Raw genomic sequence first — 12,368 nt, forward strand, 5'->3', positions numbered from 1 at the left:
AGAATTTGTTTTCTCTTGTCAGCAGGTTGGGTTAACACCTCTACTCTTTGGAATAGTTGCTTATATTGACCAAAACTGTCATGACCTTTGGCTTAATGCCTCATCCGAAGGACAACATTACAATGGGGCATTGGTTAGGAAGTTCCACGGCAGAAGAAAGTACGCCACCTACTGGTCCATCAGTAAACTGGTTTTACGTAGAGGTCTCCCATATGAATATTGACCAGACTCAACCATGCTTTGCTTCCAATATCAGACAAACCACGACACAGAATGGTAACCTTGGCGATATGAAGATCCAGGTTAAATCTGTAAGTGAGACTTTATAAGATGTTCACTAATGGTACACTAATTCTGAGCAGAACTACTGAAATATTATATTCCTTCTTTTTAACTGGAGGGTTAAAGCTAAGTTTAGGTTAACAAGCTTTTCTCAAGAAAGCTTTAATATTTAAGGGGGAACAGAATACATTTCAGAATGCAGTCTCACAAAAGAAAAAAAGCTATTTAGCACTTCTAGTGACCATTCAGAAGTAATTGCTTCTTGCTGTTCAAACCTCAATGAAAGAAGAATCCCATGAAGCCAATAGTTTAGGGATCACACACCCTCAGTTTAAACAGTGCTGAAGGGAGGTTCCAGATCATCACGACTATCTCTACAATGAAGAATCTTCTGTTCTCTACGCAGCAAGCTGGAGTGTTTTTCCAGCACCCTTACACATCCGTTCAATATGAATGTTTTTTTTATTTTTAAAGCAGTTTAATTCATCTCTATTTTCACAAGTTTTACAGTTTTGGCATTGAGTCACAGTAAAATTCACAGCCATAGAGTTCCGTTGACTCAAGTATCACTAAAAGAACAAAAATGCTCACCATTGCCTCTTTTCAGTCAGTCTCTCTGGGATCTCCAAATCTGCTTCTTTTAACAGTGCAAAGATGTTAAAATACTATATTATAGCTTCCTTTACATTTAGTGAAGCCATCTTGTAACTTAATTTGACTGGTTCAGTTTGTTTCAATGACACACAACCTCCAGGCATGTTCTATTAATATTTTATTATGCATAAATATTGCAAAATATTACAAATCAAGCTTTTCTATGTAAATATACAGTAGCAATGTATCTCAACTTTGGAATAGCAAGCTGTCTCCACTCTCATGTTTTCAGCCTTCTGATGGCTTGTAATGTCTGGGTGCAAGTTGGCATTATCTTCTGCCAATGCTGACCGCAGAGAATATCTTGGATTTACAGGCTGAGGAATTCATTCTAAATCAAAACATGCCAAGTCAGTGGACAACGCGGTACACAAAGTTCATTTGGAGTTGTTTTTTTTTGGGTCTGGTCAATCCACAAGCTATACTTAATCTTTAGTGATCGTTCTGAAACACTTGATACAAGCGCACATTGAGCTCTGTAATCCAGGAGTTGGAAGTCTGAATCCAGATCATGTCAGTGCTACTGTGGGGAGGCTTGGGATAAAATAAGAGCTCTCCTTACTGCCAAATACTCACCCCTGCTGCTTTTTGGGGTGACTCATGGTAACGTCATGCCAGTAGCATGTAAAAAAAATGAAAGGAGGTGGGCAAGTCTGGGGAGTCTGTCTGTACTTCCTTGTTTTCCCTGTGTGAGTATAGGGCTCCTCGCTGTGAGCTGAGATGTAAAAATATAATTGGGGATTCCAAACTGAGGGGATACACAATAAAAAAATTTGAAAATTGCACATCAGGTTATTCCTTCATGATTGTCCTTACAGTAATCAGGGGGCTATTAATCAGAATTGATTAAAACCTGAGGAATGTTGAATTCTGTGTTTTCAATGTTTTGGTATTTGCTCATTTATTTGTTCCTGTAATCCAACAATGACTTTATTCATGTATCTGACTTGGATGGTGTTTCCATGGAAATCTTCCACGGTACTTACATGTGCCAAGGAGGGCTGGTGCCTGTGGGCAGACCAGTGTTTTGGAGCAGCAACATAGCCTTCATTGAACTATCATGAGAGAATAGGAGACTGCTGAAATGGTGACTGGCTGGAATCCAAGCTGTTTTTCTCTTTAATGGGATTGGCTATCACAGGTATGACAGCCTTCAGTGACTGGACAGATTTGGGTTCGTCAAGGAAGTGTTCACTCTCCTGTGCCTTTGGGCGTCTCCTGCCACAGAGATAAAGAAAGAGCTTTACATTAAATCTGCTCCTTTGTATATAGTAAGATAGATGAATATTTGAAAAGATCAGTGCAATGAACATGAGAGAGAGACATATTTTAATTAAAGTAGGTAGCTGCGTCAACATGCATAGTCTGCAAAGGAACATGGTTTATCCCGTGCTGAAAAAAGAAAGGAAACAACGTGTTGGCTGTGGAGCCTTCTTTGGGTGTCACACATTGTGTTTCCTTTCTTCTCTTTTCAACATGGAATAAACCTTTGTTTGTTCCTTTGCAGCCTACGTATGGTAACGCAGCTACAGTACCTACTTGAACTACTTCAGCCTATGTCTGGTGCAACCCACTATGTCTTCCGCTAAATCATTTTCTAGATCTCTTCATCGTTCCTTGCCCCCTTCTCTCATCAAATCAGCCTTCTGCATCTTCACAGCAATCTGTTCCAAGACCAGGCTTTCTAACCACCTCCTATTCCTTTACAGATGTCGTCATTACAATATTGTTCCCAAAGGATTTTGCCTGAAATTGAACACTTTTTCCTTTGACTCTGACACCACCTAGAGTAATACTGAGAGACTTCTACAACACTTTTTGGGGAAACTAAAGCTCTCTACCATTTTCTCCCTCAAACAACAGATTACCTTTTCTGACAACGACATCAAAGAAACTAAGGAATTTTTATGGCTAACAGCTAACTAACCTCATTAGATCCCTCAACTCTAAACTCTACCAGTTCCTTATTTCAGAGAAAAAAAAAGCTCACACCCTTAGAAGGCTCCACTGACGAAATGTTGCGTTTCCTTTCTTTTCAGCATGGAATAAACCTTTAACTTGTTCCATGATTTAATTAATATTAAGATCACTCACTAATCACTTCGCATTTTATGTTGTAGCTCTTTTTCTGCACCTCACCTCCATTCTACAGATGTTTCCCATGAATCCTTCATGGGGACTTTTTTTCCCACTCACTTTACAACTGCTTTTCAAGTTTCCTTATTTCTTCCCATGGCTTTTCCTTCTAGTTCAACGCTAATAATAGTCAGATCTTCCTCTAGTTTATGTAGCTATCAGGTCATTCTTGCTGGAGGCACTCCTTTTACCTCAGATACCAAAGATCTTGGAGTTACCATTGATCCCTACCTTTCAACTAGTTGATTTTTGCCAAAGGCATCAGCCATGGAATTTAAAAATCTTGTTTTGTAACTATAAAATGCAGTATTTTTACAAATGAGTTGAGAAGAACTCTAAGACAGGAACATACAGTCTCCTGCTCCAAGGTTAAAGGTTAAAAGGATAATGAAGGAATGATATAGGCAATAGAAGACACTGCAGAAGCTGTTTCTTAGGCAACACCATGCCTACATGTGTGAAGTGTTGTCTTACCATGGACCAGTCCTTCTTATAAGTAGTGATTATGATTTACTGCATCTTGCCGGATTCTAAGTGCTACTGAAAGGCACTTCAAGTATTAGTCACTTGAAAAAGGCTGAAAAGCTTTGAAAAAATTAGACTAGATTAGATTAGGAAACCAACGTTTTCAGCTAACAGTACTTAAAAGTAGTTACAGTAGCTTGCAAATGACATCTGGCTTTCCCACATAACTCCGTATAATCACAGTCCCCATTGTAGCAGAACTGACAATTTTATCATTACCTTCTCATCCCCTGCGTCTTTCTGTCTCTCCTCTTCCTTGGCCTGTGCCTGTGTTTCTTCTTCTCCTTTGACCTTGTTGTCACTGTGGCTCAGACTGCCCTGCTCTGGATTGGCCTCACTCAGGCCCTCTGGTGCTCCTTCTGCAGCCTGGGTCTCGACTGCGGAATCCTGCCCAGACCCCTTCACTGTTTCACTTGCTTTTTTCGTGTCCGGGGCCTCCTGGGCAGCATCACAGATCACCTGAGCCTTGTCCAGTGCATCTTTACCTTCAGGGTCCACTTTGTCCTGCGTGTCTTTGGCTGTAGAGCCATCCTGCTCCATCCCCTCTTCAGGGGTCTTGATCTGTCCTACTGCGTCTTTGGGAGGCACATCTTTGGGCTCCTTGGCCACCTCAAACACGTCATCCTCCCCATTCTGCTGTGGGCTCTCCTGGGGAGTTTTGCCCGTGGGCTCCTCTGATGCGGACTTCCTGTGCTGTCGGGAGGGGGGCCTGCGCTTGATAGACACACGCACTCGACCCTGATTGGATAAAAAAAACAGCTAGAAGGAGGCACTATAGTGACTTGTTAATCCTTGACACTTGAACCAATGTTCTGCTATGGCTTCCTATGATTTCACTTTGTTTCACTAATTTGGTTCTGATTAGCAATTACTACTACTAATAGGATTATGAGTACATACAGTAAGGACTACGGACAAAGTGAGCATGATCTATAGCTGCTATATCGAGTACAGTAAAACACTACCATTGTGTTGAAATCATATGCTCTATGCAGAGAACTCTTGTATGTACTATATTTCAATATTTTCCATCCACTACTCATAAATAAGGATATAATTATTTTTTTACCAGATGTGGCTTGGTATGGGTCCTTGTTTTATTTTATTTCTACTGGAATCTGAGGTGGATACTAGTGTTCTTATGAAGTAATAATACTTGTGTTCTTGTGTCACCAGTATGCACCTGCAGATCTGCAAGGGGGTGGTAACTCTCACTACGCTCTATCACAGCATGCACTCCCCTACTGGCTCTCTGGGGTACATGACCAGGACCGGGCAGGCTAGAGCTGGTCATGTGATGGGTGATAACCTCGACTGACTATACTGTACAACAGCAGCTCCTGTGAGGTCCTCTAACAGGAGATCAAGCCAGAAGAATGCTTACACAGGTTCTCCTTCTCTCCATGCAGTACAGGGGTAGCAGAGATAAGCTGATTTGAGATTTGACAGTTGGCAATTCCAAACTACAAAGGTGCAAATACAAAAATAGCCAAACTCCCAATGAAAAAGCAAGACCAAGTATTTTAATACACAACAGATATCCCTACATCAAAATCTACCAAAGGAAAGACTCAGAATGCAGAAGGCGAGAACAGTGCTGCATTGAACAGTGCTACAGTTTCAGCTGAATGAGTTCAAGAAAGGAGGTTAAGATGATTAGCCATGCATGTAACAAAAGCTGAGTGAAATGCCCTGTAAGACTTTAACAAGATTAACTGCAGCCCTTCTTTATGCAAGTACATATCTCACATACTGTATACAACACACATATTTAAAGGTTTAGTCCAGGGGTATCCAATCCTGGTCCTAAATGTCCAACGTCTTTGCAGGTTGTCATTCCAACTCAGCTCAAAGATCTAAATCAGCTTGTTAAAGGCTCAGTTGGACACATTTAAAAACATTTCCCAGCTCTTCAGGTGTTGGTGTTTTGAAGATTCCAGGATTGGACACAGCTAATTTAACATATGTAGCCATTTGTTTTGTCAAAGCCACATGACTTTCTAATATAAGCGATGCTATTAAACATACACACATACTGTACTGTATGCACACAATGTATGTATACTGAGCACACATGCACTCTACTCATTGAACAAATTGCAGAGAAATTTATACCACTAGTTACTACAAGATCCCATTGCTTTAAATTGTTATTAATTCTGACCTATGTATTTTTATGTGTTGCATATTTGACATTATTTATTACCTGTTGTTGAAGTCATATGAAAATGTGTTCTATTTATTGTGTATACTGATATTTATTATGCACAACAGTCTCTTGTGTATTTTAATTAGTTAAGTAGCACATGAATCATGGCACTTTGAATACATCTTCTCCTAATGACCTAATCCCACAGATTGTTGACTTAACTGGGACAATTGAACAGCTTCTCTCAGCTCTTCAGGTGCTCCTGCTTTAATTAGACCTTGAAATCCTGCAGACACACAGCCCTCCAGAATCAGGACTTGACACATCCAATGCAGGGGCTGTCAATGACCTACTCGCTAAATTGATGACACAGCACCTCTTGTGCCTGGGATATGGACACTGACCTTAATGTATACTGTAGCACGTCACTAATAATTTACCAAATAGCATAATAACCGCCTTAATCTCTATAATATTTGGACATATTCAGAGTGCAGAATAATAATGTAGTGCCACGCAGGGCGGGACTACGGCATTGTATATAGTGGGGCGGAAGCTGGGAGACAGCCTCTTCCCTTTGTGTGTGTGTGTGTATTAGTGAATGTGCAGCGCTGTATCCCCGTCCCTATGTGTGTACCTTTCCCCGGTTCGAGTTAATAATAGTGTTGTTCAACCCCATTCCCTGAGTCATGCCTGCTCCATTCCTCGCTGAACCCAAATTCGTTACAATAATAATAGCTTACACTTATATAGTGCTTTTCTGGACACTCCACCACCACCAATGGGGTAATGGGGATCTCCTCCACCACCACCAATGTGCAGCATCCACCTGAGTGATGCGACGGCAGCCATAGTGCACCAGAACGCTCACCACACATCAGCTATCAGTGGGGAGGAAGCAGAGTAATGAAGCCAATTCTTAGATAGGGATTATTAGGAGGCCATGATTGGTAAGGGCCAATGGGAAATTTGGCCAGTACGCCGGGGTTACGCCCCTACTCTTTTCGAGACAGAGAGTCAGGACCTCGGTTTTACGCCTCATCCAAAGGACAGCACCTGTTTACAGTATAGTGTCCCCGTCACTATACTGGGGCATTAGGACCCACATGGACCGCAGGGTGAGCGCCCCCTGCTGGCCCCACTAACACCTCTTCCAGCAGCAACCTTAGCTTTCCCAGGAGGTCTCTCACCCAGGTACTGACCTGGCTCACACCTGCTTAGCTTCAGTGGGTTACCAGTTGTGAGTTGCAGAGTGACATGGCTATCTGGCCTGAATGAATGAATAAATGCAAATGCACACAGACCTTTCCTTTTTTATTTATGGTTCTTATATGGATTATCCCTCCATTTTCTAACTGCTTTATCCAATATAGGGTTGGCAGGTGGAAGGCAGGGATCAGTTTTCCCAAAAGTGAATTAAGCTACTGGTATGTTTTTGGACTATGTGAGGAAACTGGAGAACCCAGAGTAAACTCCTGCAAACACGGGGAGAACATCTAAACTCCATACAGACAGCACCCCAGGAACTGAACCTGAGGGCCCCAGCACTGTGAGGCAGCAATGCTGACCACTGCACCAGCTCATGTAGGCTGTTGGGTTACCTGCCCACAACCAGCAGAGTGAAGAATGAAATGAGGAGAAAATTACCTTTTCGCCTTTTAAGGAAAAGAGCAAAGATCCACACAATGTAATGCTTATTTAAAATGGTTCATTGCTTGACGTGGCAGCCCTAGTTAAAAGAAGGGGAACTCAAAAAATGTCACTACACATGCTGTTTTGATATGGGTTAAATATACAATATACTGTAAGGACAAAAGTCAAGTCCAGAATAAAAATATAAAACTGCATTATTTTCTCTCTCAATACAAGTCTCAGAATGGAATGGGTTTTGTTCAATGAGAGAGTGTGGTAGGGTGCTTTACTGTATATAATTGAAGTATATTATGAATGAGCATTTGTAAAGCCCCTGAGTAACTTAAATCACTTGTTTCCTAGTTTCTTTAGGGCTCACCACTGAACAATGACTGAGGCTTGTGCTACATTAAGGCAGTAGAGAATAAGGAATATTTAAATACCAATATATGATGATATAATTTCACAAGCAGTCCTTTTTGCATTTAATATATAAGAATACAATAAATCATATTCCTCCTGTTTAGCTCTGCAGTCTTTTACTGTAAGTGTTTTGTTTATGCAATTTATTGTAGTAAAAGTAAATGTGTGGATGAGTTCTGATCCTTTTAATACTAGGCTTTTTCTACACTTTGATATTCCTGGCATTTTTAAAGTAATAACTTCTGTGGAATGATGTTGGATCTTTTTAGTAAGAATCCACCAAGGCAGAAACTTTAAGGTAGGCTGATTAACCAGGGAAACTTCTCTAACTGTTCTATTGATATACTGTAGAACTTTTCAGGGCCCACAGCCTTTAACATTATGCCACTAAAATGCCTCTTTCACCTTCTACAGTTTAAGCAGTCGTGAAACTTGTTGGATTCAAAATGAAACTATCCATCCATTATGAGAAGTCTGTCCATTCTAGATATGGGTAATTGTGACTAGAAACTTTTGCTAGAAGCATGGCTTGCAAGACAAAGCTTAATGCCATCCTTAGCAGAGTGCACACACCCACACTGACCATTTAGAGATTGCAATTAACCTAGCCAGCACATCTTTGTAACTTGGGTGGAAGCTGGAAACTTTTTTCTAATACATAGAATATGACATAATTCTCTGACACATACTGTACTTTGTACAGTATTAATGCCCTGCAGAATTCTCTGGCCTGAACTACCAGATCTGAATGCATTTATATCAACTCAGCTTTTTGCTTGGAAGCATCCTGAAATGAAGCTGCAATGACAAGGCCCTGTTCTGACAGATACAAAAGGACGCCCACTGAGCACTGCAATCGTCCCGCACTGACACAGGCCCTCTGCCTCTCAGACGTTACCTTGCTGATGCTAGGTAGCACAGTCCCCTCCACTGGCTTCTCGAAGCTAACAGGAACTTCGTCTTCAGAGGAGCGAGAGCGGACGGTGGGGCTGTGGGGCGTGGAAGGGGGGCTGGTGAAGGGCGAGGGGTGCAGTTTGATTCCAGGGCTCTTGGGGGAGGGCAGCAGGGCAGTGGGTGACAGTGCAAGGTTGGCCTGAAAAGAGACCAGATTTGGGGAGATTCAGTCATGGCTTTCAGGAGGAACAAAAAAGCAGGCATTCGCGCTACTAGACATAAAGCAATTACTGTAGAATGGTAAACTACTAAGATGAAATTTAAAAAGAGGAGATTACAACGATCATTCAGGAGGGCAGCCATCCTAAACCATTATCATTTACTGATGTCAAGTAAAAAAAACCCTGCAAATGCTATACATAAACTCCTTTTTTGTTTCATATTCGTCTCTTGCATCCCTCCTCTACCCAATCACCACCCTTCCAGCTGCCCCTTGGTCAACTTCTCACTCTTCATTTTCAAAAGCAAAACCTGAAAGGTAACTAGACATCCCTCAATAGAGACAGCACAGCAAGGGGGTCCCAGACTCCTCGTCCTGTGGCCAGGAGGTTGGTCCCCAGCCAAGAGTGTTCAGCCACAATTACTTTGACTAAAACACTCAAACATAATCAATACACTTACTGTATATTCTTAGAAATCCACATTAAAATAAACTATTAGTTATGTAATACTGGGAACATAAAACAGTTTTATGTTCACAGTATCAGTTTTATGCAGTAAAAATTAAAGGTCTTCATTAGATCATTTGCATCAAAGGTGAGAACAATTTTAGAATTTAACACATTTGAAGACTGTTAGTTGGGCAGGGTATTCTGTTTGGGGTCCACTTTTAAAAAAAGAGGATGGATAATAAAACAATATAAAATTGGCAGGTGAGGAAGCAAAATGAGCCATATTGCTCAGATACAGTATGTAGCATAATTAACGTAATTGGTTAGATGTGAGGAGATGAACACAGCTCATAAAAAAACAGTGAAAAAACTTCATTCAGAATTATTGCTGCAGGTAGCAGCAGGGCTGTTAATTGGGATGCATTTCAGCTTACCAAGAGCTAAGCCAGTCCTTAAGATGGTCCAATTCTTATATAGAATTACAGACTTTGTAACTGATAAAAAATATTGATACACTGAAGGAGCTATAAATGTAAAAGTAATTGTCAATATCTTTAAGTATAACTCATTTTCTATAGCCACCTGACAGAACCACATACATACTGCTAACAAATTTACACGTATACCAAAAATAGTGCTATTTTTTGCAGAGGCATACAGAACATTGTTAAATAAACTGAAATTGTGAATGTGCACAACCCTGGGCACTCACTGAAAATCTCAATAGACTCGGGTCATACCTGCACAGGAGAAAAGAAGAAAAGAGACAAACGGCAGCCCTTTTGGCCCATACTGGGGAGATTCCACAACTTGCAACTTTTCCAGCTCAGCTCCCAGCCCATCTGACAGGCAATGAGTTTGGTAGCAGCTGACACACAGTAATCCAATTAACCCGAGCTGCTTTGAACGGAATCTGAAAGGGACTAAAGTGCTGCATCCAGTGCCATAACACTAGATGGCAGTCCTACTTAAGAAAAGAAGCTGGAATTCATTTCTCCTTAGTCTTCTACTTGTTTAAATTGCACTTTATTGTTGAAAGTTGCAAATTGTTTTCCTCTGAACAAATCAAACTGCATGAAAAGTCAGATCCTATCTATAGGATAAACATTTCACAAAACGGAAGAGGGCTGAGCAGTTAATTTACACTCGAAGGAATTACACAGAGGAACAGGTGACAATCTCATGTTAATTTCTCTAGGGGAAGAAGAACAGAAGCTAGTGTAGGCCACACTTTAACAAAAGGCACACTTTTTTATTTTTATTTTTATTTTTATTTTTAAACTGGAATCAAACTGGATAATTAAATTATTAAATGGATTATATTCAAACAAATAAATAATATTAATTGCTTACACTTTTCTGGACACTCCACTCAAAGCGCTTTACAGGTAATGGAGACTCCACCACCAATGTGCAGCATCCATATGGCACCCATAGTGCGCCAGAATGCTCACCACACATCAGCAATCAGTGGGGAGGAGAGCAGAGTAATGAAGCCAATTCATAGAGGGGGATTGTTATCATTGGCCTTTATCATGATTGATAAAGGCCAATGGGAAATTTGGCCAGGACACCGGGGTTACACCCCTACTCTTTTCGAGAAACGCCCTGGGATTTTTAATGACCACAGAGTCAGGACCTCGGTTTTACGTCTCATCCAAAGGACGGCGCTTGTTTACAGTTTAGTGTCCCCGTCACTATACTGGGGCATTAGGACCCACATGGACCACAGGGTGAGCACCCCCTGCTGGCCCCACTAACACCTCTTCCAGCAGCAACCTTAGTTTTTCCCAGGAGGTCTCCCATCCAGGTACTGACCAGGCTCACACCTACTTAGCTACAGCGGGTTGCCAGTTGTGAGTTGTGAGTTGCAGGGTGATATGGCTGCTGGCCATATGTAACCAAATGTAAGGTTACCTACCCAAGGTGGTGATATAAAACATGTAACACTGCGTTAATCACCTTAACTGGCTGTAAATGGGGTTTCATTGAAAATAGTGCAGAGCAGTTAAAATGAGCATTAAGAAGGCAAATCACTTAAAAGACAGTGTGCTTTGGGACCTACCTGAAGCTTTTCAATGAGTGGAGAGTTCTTGGGCTTCACCTTGGCAGGGTGTGCTTTCTGTGCGAGAAGAAAAAGTGTGAAACTAAGCCAAGCTGTACCACACAGTGCATGGTTACCATGAGATGGAACAGGTTTGCTTCATTAATTAATTAGCTGAATTAATTGAAGATGAATTTCTTGTGCATTTCTGTTATGAACAAACTATAAGAACAAACTATAAGCTTCATGGCTCTTGTAGGGATCTTTACATATGCATCTAATGTACTGTAGTTCTTTAGAGGTCTTGACATGGGAAGGTCTCCTGACAACAGTATGTTAATACACTGTACCACCCCCTCCATGTGCAACAGGCTATAGGATTTAACAGGGTGGCTCTAGGGATCTAATCAAATAAAAAATACAAATGGCAATAGTAGACAGTGCAGGAGGCTTTACTACCCAAGTTCTACAGACCTAACACCCACAAAACTCAATCTATCTGAGACAATCTGTCCATGATGCTACTGCCACCAACTTAAAAGAAAGCCTATTAGATACTGTAGCCCAACCATTCCACTAATTAATCCCATGTGAGAATGTAGAATTAACCACCAGCAATAATCTAATTTATTAAACAATTACTACCTGGTGTGTCTATTAAGAGATAATATCAGTAACTTCCAAGACTCATCTGCCACACCTTGGTGCTATCTGAAGTACTAAGAACATTTTGGAAGAAGCATCACTGTATTATTTTCAGTGTGCAAACTGGGATTCTCACCTTATAATAGTTCTTGAAATAGAAAATGTCATATTCATAGGCATGGAAAAGGAGGCAGAAACATAGGAAGGACCCCCTTCAGAACCAGGCCCAGGACAGTCAGAATTCCCTAATGGCCTCATGCTTGAATGTTACCTGTTTTGTTATGTTTTCTCACTTTTTCCTTCCCTTGGTAGT

General features: G+C 41.1%; 1 protein-coding gene across 1 annotated transcript in view; it reads right to left on the reverse strand.

Annotated features, from left to right (window-relative positions):
- Nucleotides 1–1,041: 1,041 nt before the first annotated feature.
- The window catches only part of zgc:153184 (capZ-interacting protein), a 32,773-nt gene continuing 21,446 nt past the window's right edge, over nt 1,042–12,368 (reverse strand). The window contains exons 4-7 of the mRNA XM_015342040.2: nt 11,432–11,488; nt 8,700–8,894; nt 3,817–4,335; nt 1,042–2,154 (exon numbers count right to left, since the gene is read on the reverse strand). Of these exons, the coding sequence (XP_015197526.1) occupies nt 2,128–2,154; nt 3,817–4,335; nt 8,700–8,894; nt 11,432–11,488 (798 nt within the window). The 3' untranslated portion in view covers nt 1,042–2,127. The remainder of the gene's footprint in view (nt 2,155–3,816; nt 4,336–8,699; nt 8,895–11,431; nt 11,489–12,368) is intronic.

Source organism: Lepisosteus oculatus, chromosome 5 (assembly GCF_040954835.1).
Source record: "Lepisosteus oculatus isolate fLepOcu1 chromosome 5, fLepOcu1.hap2, whole genome shotgun sequence".
Lineage (NCBI taxonomy): Eukaryota > Metazoa > Chordata > Actinopteri > Semionotiformes > Lepisosteidae > Lepisosteus > Lepisosteus oculatus.